We start from the raw sequence: 16,459 nt of genomic DNA on the forward strand, positions 1-16,459 counted from the left end.
GCTGGAATAGTTAGGAGAATCTGTACACTGTAATTTGCTGGGCTGAGCTAAAAGGAGTGTTGGTTTTTATTTATTTTTTTGGTATATATATACTCTAGTAGAAGTAATATCTGTGTTAATACTGAACAGATGAGCTGTTAACTAAGGCATCATGTTTAAGTACTACATGATTAACAATAGGGCACACAAGCCCTACATTCTACATCAGAATACATACACAACAGGTTGTGGTAGTACAGGTTTTCTGGTAGCATCTGGCATTCAACACTCCCATTTGGCTCAAGGATGGATTCACCATTAACCCGTCTCACTCGCACATCAGTCCAAAAGGCCCCAGGATTTTTTTTCTCTCCTACTCAGGGTTAGGGTAAGTGTTGGAGAAATGGAAGTGTCTGGGTTTCTTTGCTTGACATTAGTTTTTTTGTTTTGTTTTGTACATACAGCTTGCAAAATGTGCATTAGTTAACACTGTAATGTCCAGTCTGTGAGTTCAGCTGAGGCTCTGGAAGGGAAGATTGTTCCGAGATTGGACTGTCCAAATCTGGCTCCAAGCTTTGGTCTGGTTGAGGAAGGGTTTCCCTTGAATATTCTGCATACCATTCCTAGACAATAGAGACGACAATCAAAGCAGGGATCACTAGAAGTCACAACAGTCCATCTACTATTATGTTACACAGCACGATTTCTTCGGTCTCTCACCTGTATCTCTTCCTCATACATTTTCATGCTTAGGTCGCTTTTTGTCCTCGACCTGCGACCCAGGTACACCAGTGATGAATGCTGTACAAAGAAGGAGGATTTAGTAATGGTTTATATGCAAAGCAGAGGACAAAGACTTTCCAGTGCATGTATTTACCCCACTCCTGTCCATAGCTTGTAGGACTCCTGCCAGAGAGCTGAGGGAGGACAGTCCTGGACATGTCTGCTTGTATAGTTCAAGAGTGGCCAGAGCTTCATCTCGACTCACCTCTACCTCAAACACTATCCCATTCTCATCTAGAACATGTAAAATTACACATGCTAAATTAGTCAAGGGTATTTTAATCAGAGGTAAATCTCTCTTGCCGTTCCCAGTGAAGGAAATTATATAAATATTTGCATGCACAAGAACATAACACATGCCTGAATGCCAAATGTGCACATAACTTCATAAAGAACTATACACACCCTCTGGATTATCCACTGGTTCCTGGTTCTTGCGGCTGTAGTTCATACGAAACACAAATGCATCCAGAATAAAAGCCACAATGATTGTCATCACCACCTGATGAGGGGACAGACACAAACTCAGTAACAGCAAAAGAGGAAAGATGCATAGCATATCAGAAATAATAATGCACAGAAAACGTTTACAGGCCTCACCATCGTTACTATGTAAAAAGTCATGAAGTACAGACGACTCCAGTGGCTTGTCATAGAGGTGACTCCTTCCTGGGGGAGAGAACACAGCTGCAGTCAAAGCACAAAACCCACTGATCAGCTGTAAGACTGCAGAGCAACCACAGATTAATGACTTGATGTTACCATGGTGATGTACCAGTTGTTGACCACAGTCAGCTCAAACAAAGTCACTGCAGGTGAATGAGAAAACATGAAAAATCTAATTTACACAGAAAGAGAAAACTCCAAGAACAAATACAACAAATGCATTATTTATACTTTAAAATCTGAGGGTACTAATAAAAGCAGTGACTACTCACAAGAAAAAAAAAAAGTACTGCTTTAAAAGTAGGAGAAGTTACCAAAGCTGCTGAGAATGTTGTTGAAGTTATTGAGGTAATAGTAGCCCTCTTCCAACACTGTTTTGTTGCCGTAAGTGATGTTGATCTGTCTGTAAGAGTCAGCCACTGTGCTGGTGCTGGAAAAAAACAAAGTTCAATAACAAAATTTTTTATCAATTTTACTAACTCAAGGTGTAGAAGAACTCAGGACATTATAGTTAATTTCAATGTCTTTAAATAGGCTAGCATGTAGAATTACAAAGGACAAAACACAACTCTTTAAATTTAAATTTCTACAGATGATGATGATGATGGCATAACTTACTTGCAGCAGTTGGGGTAAACAACATTTGCAAAGAACTCCATTCCCACAATGGCAAAGGAGTAATAGAAGATGATTAACGTCAGTCCCAGACTTGCCATCCTGGGGAAGAGCTCGAACATGGTGTCCAGCACATTACGATATCTCTGCTTGATCTTAAATAATCTGTGAAGAACAACAGTTATAGGTTGGAACAAAATATACAGTATATAAGATTACACTTACAAATGTATGCTCTGATCTTAAAAATAGGAAAGAATACACACCTGAGCAGCTGGAGTGGTCTGAGCACTACAATAAAGTAGAAAGGTTCCATATTGAAGACGAGGGCAATCAGGCCCAGGAAGGCAAACACCGTCACTGAGAAGTCAAACCTGGACACACGAGCACAGTAAGGGTGACCACCAACAGCATGGAAGCATATAAGTTGTTTTCTCAATACATTTAATTACTTTTCACAAACTGTCATGTAAAAATACTGAAATACTTCCATAACAAGGTACTGACATTCATTAATACTCAATCCAAACATGGTGACAGTGCGAAAGTTAAAATGTGTTGTTTCAGCTTTGTTTTTTTTTTCTTTTTTCTTGAATAAAGAAATGTAAGAGGAGGTTTTACTTACAGATTCCACCCAGAGCTGAAATAAGCCAATGGCCCCAAACCGGTTATTTTCAATAACACCTCTACACCATAAACTAAAAGTAGGACAGAGGCAGAGCTAGTGTTAGTGCCAGTGGATATCAACCACTTCGATCATCTCCAAGTAATTTTATACCATTTAAGTGTTTGAGTGGGAGATGTCACAGGCTTTACTCACTTGTCAGGAACACAATGTAACTCCAGGGAATAACTTTGGACCAGGAATGACCACCTGCAGGAAGAAAAGGAGGGTAATAAATCATCAGCATTAGACCTTCTATCCTTTTATTATGCGTGCCACTCATTTATGATTGAAGAAGAGCTTACTATTCAGAGTGTACGTCTCCACAAGGATCCACACACCATTGATGGCTACCACCACATCTGCAGTCACAGTAAAAGGTTAAAAGGCCTGTGATGGCTAATCCTTCAGTAGGCAGCTGGGAGAATGTATATTATTACACTTACACATGGCATACTGGAAGGCCTTGGACTTCACAAGCAGGTTGATGCCTGTTAAAGAAGAATGCACTTATAACTAAGATTATTAAAAAAATATGTAAATACAATAAACAGAAGAAGAAAAAAGGAGAACTTGCCCTTAAAAATAAGGAAGGTTGTGTGTGGAAGATCATCAAACCAGTGTTCTCCACTCCGCCGTGGCTAAACAACAAACAGTTTCAGTACATGCTCATGGCAGTCAGTCAGCGGGACTGGTTTCAAATCAAATCAAACTTTATTTATATAGTGCTTTCACATACCAAGAGATACCCAAAGTGCTGCACAGGTAAAATAACGATACAAAATAAAACATCAAGCAACAATAAAATAAACAATAAAAGACAAAAAGATGTGCAAAGCCTGGCCTAATGATTGTGCTCTCTGGAGTTAAAAGCCCATATAAAAAGATGAGTTTTTTAAAGAGATTTAAATTAAGTCAAGGTTCTGGCAGACCTCACAGAAAGAGGGAGACCATTCCAAAGTTTAGGAGCTGCTGAGGAAAAAGCTCTGTTTCCACGAGGCGAGTCCTGGGGACTACTAACCGCATTTGTTCTTCAGATCTCAGAGCTCTACAAGGACGGTGATAGTGCAGAAACCCAGAAAGATCAGGAGGTGCCAGACCATGTGAGGGTCAAACGTGAAATAAAAAAAAAATTCTAAAATAGACAAGCAGCCAGTGAAGGGAGCGCAGTACTGGAGTAATTTGCTCCCACCGCAGAGTTATGGATCAACTGTAGACGGCGGAGGAGAGACTGGTCAATCCCAGTATAAAGGGAGTTGCAGTAGTCCAGTCTAGAAAAGAGGAAAAGCATGAATGACCCTTTCTAGGGCATCATGAGGAAGATAAGGCTTAATTTAACTAAGATGAGAAAAATTAGACTGGACTACTGCACTGACCTGCCTGTCAAATTTGAGGTTAAAATAACAACCCCAAGATTTTTAATAAAAGGTCACGTAAATGAGTCCAGAGAGCCAACAGCACTGTTGCATCCTGCCAGCAGGTCAGTATTCCCAACAATAATGACCTCTGTTTTATTCTTATTTATGCAGAGGAAATTAATCTCTATCCATGTCTTAATATCCCACAAGCATTTCTGTAGGTTCTCTATGCATTGATCTCCAGCAGATTTTAAAGTCAAATAAATCTGAATGTCATCTGCATAACAATGAAATGACACGTTATGTTTTACACAAATGGACCCCAGAGGAAGTAAATAAAGTGAAAATAAAATAAGGCCTAAAATGGAGCCTTGAGGTACCCCATTTTTGAGTGACTGTGGGTTTAAACCAATAAACACAAATGTAAAATCAATTACCTTCCATTTAAGGCCAATGACTTCATAGAACTTATAAAAGTCCTGAAGGCTGTAAAGGAACAGACACTCATTCATTTATGTTGCAATTGTAAATAAATGCAGAAAGGTTTTAATAAAAAAATATCTAAGAAACCTCAGCATAGAAGCCCCGGATGTATTAAGAGCTTTATACGTGAGGAAGCGGTCTCTTGGAGACATCCGTGGTCTGTAAAATCGCATCAGACCATCAAACTGTTTTAGAGAGACACCCATCGGCCTCTGGAGGTAAAACAGGAAAAAAAAAGAAAAAGAAACAATAAATGGCAACATTATTAAAAAGTTTACAGAGTCTATGAGTATTTCATTTATTAAAATATTTTTAAATATAAAACTAGCAAGTATACCTGTCTGCTGACTAAAAGCTGAAAAGCATGGTCAATAGCAGAGCGTTTGTGAAGCAAAAGAGATTTAAACTTCATCTTCTCGACACCATTAAATGTATCAAACACCACTGCCAGGAGCTGAAGGGGAACAGATAAAAAAAAAAAAGCTAGAAATGCTGGTTTGAAATTATGCAGCTAACTGGAAGCCATATTTTTAAAAAAAAGACATTTTAGAAGTAAAGAAAGAAACCATTTGTACCAGGTTCATGATGAAGTAGAGCTCTATGGAAAGATAAACAATGAAGAAAACACAAGACCATCGGTTCTTAGAGTACGCCGGCATCATCACGTCAGGGAAACTATAAGAGAGTCACGAGATACAAAAGAAAAACCAGCTTAAAAGTAGGAACTATACTGTTTGCATGCCATGAGTGTAAAGATAACTAAACAGTACTATATATGCTGTTGTGCTTACTTTGCTGTGGTCAGCAGCACGAACAGGCTGACGAGGCTGTTCTCCAGAGTGTTAAAGTACTGCGGTGAAAGAACAGAATTAAACTCAGGAAATCTCACCAAACAATAACAAACACATGAGTTGCACAGGCAGAAGAACCATCCAGGTCTCCACACTTGCATAACATATACAAACTACTGTCAGGCAGAGTGAAGACATACCGGGTCAGCAGTGTTTGTAGAGAAGAGGCAGAAACCTGGAGAAGGCAAAAGGCTGATTAAACACACGTACTAACAAAAACATAAATTACTTTACAATACAGTCCATGCTCAGTTCAAGAAGACAGAAAAGAAGGAAGAACATACATATGCATTACATTATTACATATTCTTACCCAAGATAGCAAATATAACCATGAAGAAAAGCAACAGCAGGAGTATGTCAATAAAAGGTGGGAGGGACTGGAAGATCTGGCGCAGGTTTCTGATTGGATGAAACACACCTTGTCAGAAACTATTACATTTAACAGGTAACCAATTTATAAAATAATTACATAAAAAACAAATGTCAGTAAATTGTGATGTCTGAAAGACATTATCAAATATAAGGGAAAGGTCTTGCATTTCAGATTCTGATAATAAAAACATTCCAAAACATCTTTACTTCTCCCTCCAAGCATTTAGAAAACCTCCAGACACTCATTTCTCCTCATCAAATTAAAACATGCACAACTGTAAAATGCAAATTTGCTCTGCCTCTATCTCAACGCTCGCCTGCCTGCAGCTGCTCACCTTCACCTCTGCCCAAACACTCTTGATTCTGTGAAATCAATAACATCAACCAACACCTAATATGTTGCTAGTGTTAGATAAACGCTGTTTTCATCGGTTCTAACTAGTCTCTTCCTACAAGTTTAAATGAATTGTTGGGGAAGTTTGTTACATATGAAACCCTGGCTGTCCAAACCCAACAGTCACAAATATTCTTGAGTCACAGCAGTGAATGATTGCAATTATATCCTTATAAATAGCTCTTATAGAACATTTTCAACATTACTAAAAACAAAGTTATGGCATTAAAAAATTGCTTCTGTTGGATGTTTTTAAGACAAAAATTGAAACTACAGGGGAAAGACAGAAACTGACTAGAAGAAGACAATCAGCTTAAAAAGTTTACATTTTTCCCGAATCCTCACACTGGATACAGTTTTAAAAAGAAAATATTTTTATGGACCTTGGAAAGATGCATTTTGAATTGTTCTGTTACTGGCTGTGCCACTACACCTAGCTGCTGCAGCCAACTCCATTTGTCACTACTATCACTCCTTTCATCAGCTGTGGTGAACCAATCATTGCGACTTGAAGTAAATCAAGACACATTACAGAAACTTTGGTAAAACACCGTGCAGTGTACTGTAAAATACAGATTTACTTGGTACTGTTGGGGTTTATTAATATTGTGTGAAATTAAAGTTTAAACTGAGGGAGTGGATAGCTCCTAGTTTGTTTCAAGTTTGCTAGAGTTTTAAAAAACAAACAAACAAAAACAGACAGGACAGATAAACTGAAACTTATTTTCTTTGGCTCTGATTTTGACCTGTGTGTGTGTGTGTGTGAATGTTTAGATAATCTTGTACCTCCGTACAGCCCCACAGTATCTACAGTCCACCAGGAATATGGGTCTGAGCGCTCTGGTTACTCGCACATGAGATGTTTGCCTGATTAGAACCACGATGGCCTCCACAAACTGTAGCAGCAACACACACGTCTGCACAAAGAGAGAAGACAACATGGGCAACACAGCAAATCTTAATGACAAAGCCTGAGATATGCAGGCAGCATGGCCGCCTTCCCATAGCTCAAGGATAGAAAATAACAAGACTTCTAAGTTGCTACTGTAAAATGATTACACTTCGACTTCATCAGTAAATATCCAGCATGTATATGTTACCTTCACCATGGTCCTCTTGTGCCGTATGAAAGTGTGGAAACCTAACCAGCGGAGTTTCATGCATAGCTCAAATGCCACCATAACCAAAGCCAGCAGCTCCAGAGTGGCATGAACCTGAGCAGAAATAAAAAAAAAAACACACGAGTCCTTGCATAAAACTGGGCGTCTGTTTTGTTTTTCCCTGAGGTGATAACATGTTACAGTTTCATCATTTGCTGTGGTAAATTCTCATACACGGATATCAAAAGAATATTCTGGTAAACTGTATTTAGATCTGTTTTCATTATTCCGATGATGATCAAACATGTAGAAAATGCCTGTAGAATGTGGCATTATAGCAGATTTTGACCATGTGATGGCCTGTTCTTTGAACCTGCCACCTTCACAGAGCCCTTTTTCTTCATTCACATTATTGAACTCACATTTAATCACAATTTAACAGCAGCTAGTTCTGCTGCCTTCATTTGCCTGATTTCATTTAAGGTCAAACTTGTACAGGCCAAGAAATGTTTAACTACTTTAGCTGAACGTGAGAGTAAATCAGCCAAATGAAGACAACAATCAGTGGCTGCAGTTTTTTTTTTGTTTTCATTTGGTCATGTGTAAAAAATAAAAGCAGAACAATTAAAAAGATGTTCAAAGAACAGGTTACAGCTCCAAATTTAACTTACGTAGACATCCATGCGCAGTGAAGGAACAGCGGGAGCTTCACACAGAGACAGCATCATCAGCAGCAGGCCTGTCAGGAGCTCCATCATATAAAACACATGGTTGTGGGCAAACAGGTATGCTGCCAGTGCTTTTGGGTTTCGAGGATGAGTGAAGAACTTATCATTGTTCTCTCCCTCCTGTAAGTTAAATGCAAAAGTTCTGACACTTATCTGTGGCAGCAGGTAAATAAAATCATTTTTAATGATAACTTTAATACTTTTATTGCCATATTGGAATGATTCCTTATTATGAAAAGTCCACTTGCTTGTGAATACCTGCAAGTAAATGGCAGCCTCTTGGTAGTTCATCTCCCAGCTTTGTCTTAGAGACACATTTTGGGCTCTGTTGTTTTGTGGCCCTGGTGTTGAGACCACAGCATTGTTCACTATGTCATAATTATGTCCTCCGTCTGAGAAAAAAGCAAACAAAAAGAACAAAACTTGAGTGTGTGTGTGTTGATCCAGATCTTCTTAATGCAGATAAATCACACACACACACACACACAAACAGTGAACAGAAGGGTTTATGCCTACCAGCGCAGTCTAAACCTAACTGTAAGGTATAGGAGGAAATCACTACTGGACTCTCACTGCATCTCTGATTGTCATGGAAACCAGTTGGCTGTCCACATAAGGACTCCATTGATCAGTTTGGATTTGTCTGAGTGCGTCAGCTGTGTGAATGTATTAAGGTCCCTGATGTTCGCGGCACAACAAGTGTGCATGTCATTCACACTATGCTGGTCTTGTTCCAGCATCCACACACATCTGGAGGTACAGAGGAGCAAACATTCCACTCAGGCCTGATGCAAACACCAGAAACAGAGTCAAGAGTAAAGTCCAACTGGAACACTCAGGTTCAGAAATGTCCCGGCAGTTAAAAGAACTGTAGACACAAAACCATTTCAAACATTAAAACTGCTTATGAAGTTTATAAGAAACCCAAGGAAAATTGTCACATGAGAGGTACTAACATGAGGAATAGTGAAAGGGAACTTAAACACTTGCACAATGAAGCAAGCCTTCAGCCCAGTCTAAACTTTAAACTAAGTTCTGCCTGTCAGTAAGAAAAAGTCGTGTTTGCACTGATGTCACATTGCCTATCACGCCTTCTTCCTGCCACAGACAGGATACAGACATGAGACAAAAATACCAAGAGGAATTAATGTTGCGTTGCAACAAAGACAGTGACTAGCATCAAAAGCTACAGTAAACATCAAGAATCCTAATAACATGCTATTGTAGGACTTGACAGACACATTAGTTTTGAACCAAGTTAAATGTACAACTGAAGAAAAAAATCCACAAAATATTTACTATTTCATGTCATTTACAGAACCAAGCTTGATCTCTCACTATGGTTTAGTCACAGTTTCTTTCTTGAATAAGTGGCCCCTCCAGGCATCTCTCTGCAGCTGCATATTTCACTCATGCGCTGGTCTATCTGAGTAAGTATCCCACACACTGCACATCACATGTTTCCGCCTTGGGCGCCCAACTTCATGGAATCAAATGAAATGCTGCCCATATAAGTCTCCATAAAGAAATCACAGCTGTCCACAGCAGATTGAGCTCAAGTGTGAAGATCCAGTTCCAGTCCAGCAGCAGCCTGTCAGATGTCCTGACGGGAGTGCACCCCGTGTCTGCTGTGTGCCATTCAAACCATTCATTTGTCTGAGAACAATAACATGTTTGGAGCTCCCAGTCGATAACACAGTGAGGTCAGGCTCGCAAAGACACAAACACACTCTGCAGTCAGGACCACTTTTTCCACTAGAAACACACGAAATCTACTTTTGTGATCACCAGCAATAAAAATCAAACTCCACGCTTCCAGTATCCAGACATATTATTTTTCACTCAAGTGATACAACGTCTTATTATCCTCAGTGTCCAGGTTGAAACTCTCCTTAGTTCCAGAAGGCTCCAATAGCAATCAGCAGCAACAGTGTGATACTTTCCATCTGTACACCACTCCCAGATATTCTGAGGGGGAAAAAAAGAAAGAAAGAAAGAAAAAAAAAGATATTCTTCTCCCTCTTCCTGTTTAACCTTGGAGCCAAACCAAATGATGTGGTAAGCTCACTCGCAGACACACTTACACCACGGCTGCAGACATTCACAAACACAACACACACATGCTGGCCAGGGAGGGGCAGAGGGGTACGTGGTCTGCTGAGCTAGCAGTTTTTCAGATGGCTCATTTTCTAGCTTATATGTGAGGAAAACAAAGGGTTACGATGTTCAGTAGATGTGTGGATTCCCATACACACCGCACACACTTGCACACGTGACCTTTGATTCTGGTGGACAATATGTTTTAAAGCAGCATAGTCTGCAGGTGAAGCCCACACACAGCTGAATCTCAACATTGGATGGTTTCAGACTGCACCAGTGCAAATATGGTGAGTAGATGAGGATTAACTCCAGCTCATAAAATATGCTCAGACTGTAAAATAAGCCATTTACAGAAATGAAAAAAAAAACATTCACATTATTCAAGTGCTGTTCAGATTCTACTGTGAGTTAAAGTCCTGCATCAAAATCTCACTTGTGTAAAAGTATGTAAATACTACCTGCAACACTTACTTTAGGGTCTCAAATGTAAAAGTACAAGTGAATCTGAAACTAAATGTTTCTGTCAGAATTTAACTATCATATATGATACTTTAAAAATTTATTTTTAAGATTTATTTCACAAAGTTTGTATTAATGTTGAAGCTAAAATTTAGCTTCATCACGCACACACACGCACACAAAAAACCCTTCATAGTTTGTCCTTTCTCTAATTACATACTGTATCCTGCACTGACATCAGCAACACCAAATCGTCTTCCATTTCATATGCCTAAGTATACAACTAATTTACTTGACTCCGCGACAGAATGAATAGTTTTACATTGTACAAACTTACTTTGGTCTCCTCTTTCGGTCTCTTCATTGAGCAGACCACTGTTTGCTTCATCCCAAGTTAAGATGAGAGGCACATCGTCGTCAGACTCCATGCTCGCAGATAAACAGGCTGCAGTCTGCTTTAAATTCCAGCCCCAGCTGGAGATATTCTAAGCTTCACTCTGATAAAATAACAGCACGGTTTATTTTGCAAACCCCATGACAACAGCACATCTTTGTGCTCGCAGTTGAAGAAAAGACGAAAGGTAGCTGTTAGCTAACAAACCAAATACTTTCTACGCAGTGATGAGACGCTAGTTGTCTATAAGTCCAAATGTATAATGTGTAGTGAGCACTATTTAAGTTTTGTTAGGCGGACAAGGAGCCAGTTGTTTGGCGATTTGATCTTTATCCTCTTACGCATGACATCTGTCACCGATATAACATATGTAATGTCACTCGGGCTAACAAGCGTAAGCTGTCCGTCTGCATCCATTACATCTTCGGCGCGCGATCTGTCTGCTGGATAACAAATGCCGAGCGCATTCTGAAAGAAAATATTAACTACAACCAAGTAAACAACTGCACACGTGTTTTAATCGAAAGAGTAATATGTTTAACCTTTTCCCCAAACAACGACACCAGCGTTACAGCAAAAAATAACTACATGTAGATCAACAAACTTTCACGACACTAAAGCAGTTTACGGCAGGCAAGCAATCCCATTTTCGATAGTGCATTGTAAAGTTATTCATATTATTTTATTCATATTTTTTTAAACAATAAATAAAAACTCTCCAGCCAACATTATTATTATTATTATTATTATAATTTTAAGAAATTACATTAATGAGTGATTATTTGACTCTTACTACCTCCTGGTACCATAGCAACAGAACAAACATTTGCTGGTCAGTGGAGGACTGTAGTCAACAGGTATGTCGATTAACTTTTATTAATTACGTCTAAATAATATCTTGTTCAAAACCCAAAACAGAAGAAAACCAGACTCAAAAAGCAAACTGGCCATTTTTCATAAACCTCGTGGAATTTATATCAATGTTAACTGAAATGATTACAGAACAACTTTCTAACCAATCCTACCTAGTTAGCAGTAGTTTTAACCAGAGGCTCATCAGGCGGAGGAAAACTGCTAAAACAGAAGAGAAAATGTCACTGATAGGAGATACTGCTTAAATCTTGTCACTTTGCCATGATTTTTTAATTATACATTCAGATCATTCATATAATAACAGCATTTAAGTAAAAGTATTTCTTTGAAAAACATTTGAGATGAAGTGTTTTATATATAGATTGTTGGAAATGTGAAATGTGATCTGTGCTGTTAAATGAACTCCTTATAAAAATCAGTTTCCCCATTTTATTTGTATTATTTGACATTTTAGATAAGAAACTTAACATCTCTCTCTGTCTGTCTGTTAGCAACATAACAAAAAAAAGTATGGATGGATTTTAATTAAATTTTCAGGAAATCTCAAAAATGGAATAAGGAACAACTGATTAGATTTTTGAGGGTGATCTGAGCCACCACCTGGATCCAGGAATTTTTTAAAGGATTCTTTACTGTGGGAAGATAAAGTTTCTCATAGTTTTTCTTTGTATACGATATTTGTTCAATAATGTACATGTCAAAGAAGAAATTATGCTTGAAAGCATTTTATGTGTGTCAAGATTTTGTTTTTTATGGAAGTTGGCAAGCTTAAGAAAGGGCCTTTCCATCACACCAGTCACTTACATAGTTATGGATCCATAACCAACCCTGGCAAAGCATTAACTAGAGTGACACCCTGTGTTCACCACATAGATATTAGCCGCTCTTTGTTACTTGATGTGGTACTCTATTACTTTTTGCGTCCTGTCTCGCTGTCTCTGCAGCTTGACATGGCAACAGAAATTATTAGGAGCCGAACCCACAGTAGGGAATAGTGTCAAGTCAAGTCAAGCAATGCTGTGCATGGAAAAATGGTTCTCAGACACATCCACCCCTTCCTTACTACAATGACATAAACAAAGATGATAGTGGTAGAAATGCCTGTCTCACAGTAGCTGTATCTTTTCATTCAATGATGCTTCATATTTTGAGGAGTAAAAAAGTTTTAGAAGTTTCACGTGATGGGTCATTTAGTTTTGACAAAACTGGGGTTGGTTATCCACTTATAGTTGTTTAAATACTTAAATTATTTGATTTGTATGAAGACAAAATAAATATAAGCAGATAATAGTCAATATAGATCATAGTTTAATTTTTTTTTAATGTAAGCCATGTATAATTTTTAACACTCCTTTTTTTCCCATCATTTTTGCCATTAAGTATCAGTATGTTCGCAAGAGGAGCAACAGCACCAGGAAAAAGTCAGTCAAGTGATCCTTTATGGTTGGAGAAGATGGGTCTCTCTCCTGAGGCTCAATATATTTCAAACATTATAGAAAACTCCATCAGTAGAGTTGAAATTGCAGCAAGCCTGCCCAACATCCTCCAGGTTCACAGCTTGACTGATGTGGACGAGGACTTGAGGAGGGTACTTCAAGAGCATCAAATATTAAATGAAAAACTAGAGAAACTGGAAGGTCTCAAGCAAGAGTCAGAGAAGGATCAAAGAGGAGAAGCTGAGGAAGCAAGCAGGAGAGGGAAAGTTCAGCTTGAGAAGGATATAAAAAGCTCGTCCAGAAAAGTGCTCAGATTTTTCAGAGTCAATCCAAATGCATTTTTTAGTTTAAGAGCAGAGCTGGATGTGGAAGTTGGGGAGAGTGAGTCCATTTTAATCAGAGCGCTTAAGTCATTTCAAAGCCACATGATGAAAATGTTGATCAGTCCAGATGAGGAGCCTCAGCTGTCTTCAGCCGCTGTTCGAAATCTGGAGTACTTGATTCCACAGGAGGAAAAAGTCGCTACAACCCTAAAGAAAACAAATGAAGAGGTGAGACTTCAACCTGAACATTAAAAAAAAGCAACCTGGAACATGAGGTTAGTTTGACATGTGAAGTACATAGTCCCATTCGTCACCCATAAGATAATTCTTTTACCATTGCAGTGTGCACAGTATGAAAGGGAGATAAAGGATCTCCAGAATTATCTGAAGAATATAGAAGAAGAGGATTTGCCACTCTTTCCAGATAAACCAGACCAGAAAACTACAGAGACACAAAGCCCAAAGCTAACCAGTTTACAACAGGAAATTGATAAACTGAACATACAGCTCAAAAGTTTGATGCTTGAAAACAGACAGGTAGAGCGAAATATCCAGGAGGTGAGTTTAATGTGGCACCAGTAAGATACAATACTTTTACTGTAGAAATAACATTATTGTTGACTGGTATTGTTTCCTTTCTTGGCAGAAAAATGAAATTCTGAGGAAGGAAATTGAAAACTTAATCCAGGTGTTTGATGATAAAATGGAAGAAACCCAGGTACAAACTGAAACAAACTTGCCACCACTACAGGCTTAAAGTTCATTTCAAGTGTTTTACAAGCCTGTCTTTGACAGCTGGTGGAACTTAGCATGTTGATTGTATTTTTTTTTTCACATCACACAGAACAATTTTTTAAATATCATTAAAAAAATAAAAGCACTTGTGATTAAAATAATTAACTTGCCACAAGCTTTTAACTCACGGTTGTCCTAACCAGGTTCTGCCTGCAGTAGTCCCAGTAGTGTTTTATGGTTGCTGCTTGTACACATTTGTGAGATGATTGACGTTTGTTTACCTAGTTATATTCCCTCTCCTTGGTCCATCTTTAAACTGAATAATGACTGTTATGCATATAGATAATCAAGAGTTTATTTTATGGTCTTTTAAAAGTCTTGCTTTGTGAGGGGTCAAAAGATTTGCTGACTTAAGGAAACTTCTCAGCTTAAGAGAAAAAAATCTTCTGCTCCAAGTTAGTGAGGTTAAAGGGATGTGTTACCATTTATTCAGTTAATTTCAGTTAATTAATATAATGCCAATTCATAGTTAAAGTAATCTCAAGACACTTTAAAGGTACATCATACAAATTCAATCCAGTTATAATCCAGTTAAATACAATTGGTTATAATTTAGTTCAACCCAATTTATTATAAATCAAATAAATAAAACCTTGGCACTTGATTAAATTACCTCAGGTGTGTTTCTAATTTGAAATGCATGACAGGAGCATTTACACTTGTGTACCATCTGCTAACTGTTTCTAAATCACAATACAGATAAATTTATGTTGTTTTATTATAGCACGTCTCTTTGTTCACTGAATGGAGTGTCTTTTTAATTCAAGGGGATGTTCATTATTATTGAAATCTTCAAGAAAAAAGTGTATTCCATTTTTGTTTATCTGCTTGATATATTCACCCCTATGTCTGTCTTCTCCATCCTTTCAATAACCAAATGTCCACCATCACATGTGTCAGACCAAGCTGGACCGGACTGAGAGTGAATATGCAAATGAACAGGAGGTGTTGAAGGAGCTGGAGAAAACTTTTCCTGCCCTAGAGGTGAAATACAACCAGATCCTGGAGAAGCGGCGGCTGGCAGAAGAGAAGATAAGGGAAGAGATGAAGGAGCTGGAGCTAAAGACCAAAGCGGCTATTATTGCCCAGTCCTGGTGGAGAGGTTACCGTACTCGTATGGCCCTAAAGAACAAGGGCAAAGGCAAAAAGTCCAAGAAAGGAAAAGGCAAAAAGGCTAGATAAACTGCTAACTAGTTTCATCACATTGTGTTTTTTTGGATGTTGTTTAAAACATTGATCTACTCAAGCTATTCCAAGGAAATAGGACTGGTTGGGCAAATAACTTTTATCTAATGTCCACATGGAGGCAGCAGAAGCCTCCCGTTCAGAATTACCTACATCCTGCTTATTTTGTAGCCACTAGCACTATTGACAGTTGTAGTTTTGTAAACTGAAATACACCAAATGAGTACAAGCCCACTTAAAATGATTAAACTGATATAAGATTTATGGCCACGCTCTGATAATTACAATGAAAGGCTACATGGGTATATTTAGCTAAATTATTGGGCCATTAAAGTTTATTTTGTTTTATTTTGTTTTTTCCAGCATTCAGTGCACCCCATTGATTGCACAATTAGCTTTTAGTTCAATTTGCAACAAAAAGTTAAGGACACTGTGTTATATGTGAACAAAAATGTAATGCAGTCATTTTAAAAAGCATTTTTAATCTGTTTATTTAATTAAAAATATAACGGCTAAGTAGCAATTTGGAACCAAGAGTCTTTAATTTGATAACAGAAATATTTTTAAAAATGGTTGAAGCAATTAAAGACTAATAGGTGTTATAGTGCAGAAACAAACAGGAAAACACAAATATACCTTTTGTGTGTGACAAAAATCCAGTAACATGATTAGCTATTAACAAACAAACAACAACAAAAAACTCAGAAAGGCTTTTAGAAGTAGAGATTAGATTTGGAAATTAAAGAAGCCTTGTTTAATAATATTTCTCAACGCAAAAGGACGAGGCTGAAAATCAGTATCATGGCTGTAACCTTTAGCCCCTCAGGTGGGACTGCATTTAAAGGAAATCACTAGAGTTAGCCAAGAAAATAAAGTAACTGTTCTGTGATCTGATGAG

At 38.1% G+C, this 16,459-nt stretch overlaps 2 protein-coding genes across 5 annotated transcripts; one reads left to right on the top strand and one right to left on the bottom strand.

The window, feature by feature from the left end:
- Positions 1-348: 348 nt before the first annotated feature.
- Positions 349-11,554, bottom strand: tpcn1 (two pore segment channel 1). Of its 3 annotated transcripts, none has more exons than XM_041998977.1 (26): positions 10,893-11,554; positions 8,255-8,388; positions 7,940-8,116; positions 7,269-7,382; positions 6,955-7,085; positions 5,713-5,801; positions 5,540-5,574; positions 5,340-5,398; positions 5,124-5,223; positions 4,886-5,002; positions 4,636-4,760; positions 4,503-4,551; positions 3,285-3,348; positions 3,154-3,198; positions 3,013-3,069; positions 2,864-2,917; positions 2,669-2,741; positions 2,310-2,417; positions 2,047-2,208; positions 1,743-1,858; positions 1,525-1,571; positions 1,363-1,431; positions 1,168-1,264; positions 857-996; positions 700-780; positions 349-602 (listed from the first exon to the last, which is right to left on the bottom strand). In XM_041998977.1, the coding sequence occupies exons 1-26, from the start codon at positions 10,981-10,983 to the stop codon at positions 459-461; spliced, it is 2,478 nt and encodes an 825-aa protein (XP_041854911.1). In that variant the 5' UTR covers positions 10,984-11,554; the 3' UTR covers positions 349-458. The 3 variants fall into 3 exon arrangements, with proteins under 3 accessions (XP_041854911.1, XP_041854912.1, XP_041854910.1); XM_041998978.1 differs by lacking the exon at positions 10,893-11,554 and adding an exon at positions 9,335-9,940; XM_041998976.1 differs by lacking the exon at positions 10,893-11,554 and adding an exon at positions 8,513-9,308.
- On the top strand, positions 10,230-16,068 carry iqcd (IQ motif containing D). 2 transcript variants are annotated; one of them, XM_041998983.1, is made up of 5 exons: positions 10,230-10,383; positions 13,203-13,809; positions 13,924-14,139; positions 14,228-14,299; positions 15,277-16,068. In XM_041998983.1, the coding sequence occupies exons 2-5, from the start codon at positions 13,210-13,212 to the stop codon at positions 15,556-15,558; spliced, it is 1,170 nt and encodes a 389-aa protein (XP_041854917.1). In that variant the 5' UTR covers positions 10,230-10,383; positions 13,203-13,209; the 3' UTR covers positions 15,559-16,068. The 2 variants fall into 2 exon arrangements, with proteins under 2 accessions (XP_041854917.1, XP_041854916.1); XM_041998982.1 differs by lacking the exon at positions 10,230-10,383 and adding an exon at positions 11,752-11,806.
- Positions 16,069-16,459: the final 391 nt, after the last annotated feature.

Source organism: Melanotaenia boesemani, chromosome 11, assembly GCF_017639745.1.
Source record: "Melanotaenia boesemani isolate fMelBoe1 chromosome 11, fMelBoe1.pri, whole genome shotgun sequence".
Lineage (NCBI taxonomy): Eukaryota > Metazoa > Chordata > Actinopteri > Atheriniformes > Melanotaeniidae > Melanotaenia > Melanotaenia boesemani.

Bases quoted from the DNA above. Each gene is read 5' to 3' on its own strand.
- tpcn1 (XM_041998976.1), bottom strand. From the start codon at position 8,621: ATGGAGTCCTTATGTGGACAGCCAACTGGTTTCCATGACAATCAGAGA. The intron at 2,209-2,309 runs GTGTGTATTCTT...TGTTCTTCACAG, and splicing joins AGACCACTCCAGCTGCTCAG to ATTATTTAAGATCAAGCAGA. The intron at 1,432-1,524 runs GTAACATCAAGT...TCTCTCCCCCAG, and splicing joins ACAACTGGTACATCACCATG to GAAGGAGTCACCTCTATGAC.
- iqcd (XM_041998983.1), top strand. From the start codon at position 13,210: ATGTTCGCAAGAGGAGCAACAGCACCAGGAAAAAGTCAGTCAAGTGAT. The intron at 14,140-14,227 runs GTGAGTTTAATG...CTTTCTTGGCAG, and splicing joins TAGAGCGAAATATCCAGGAG to AAAAATGAAATTCTGAGGAA. The intron at 14,300-15,276 runs GTACAAACTGAA...CACATGTGTCAG, and splicing joins ATAAAATGGAAGAAACCCAG to ACCAAGCTGGACCGGACTGA.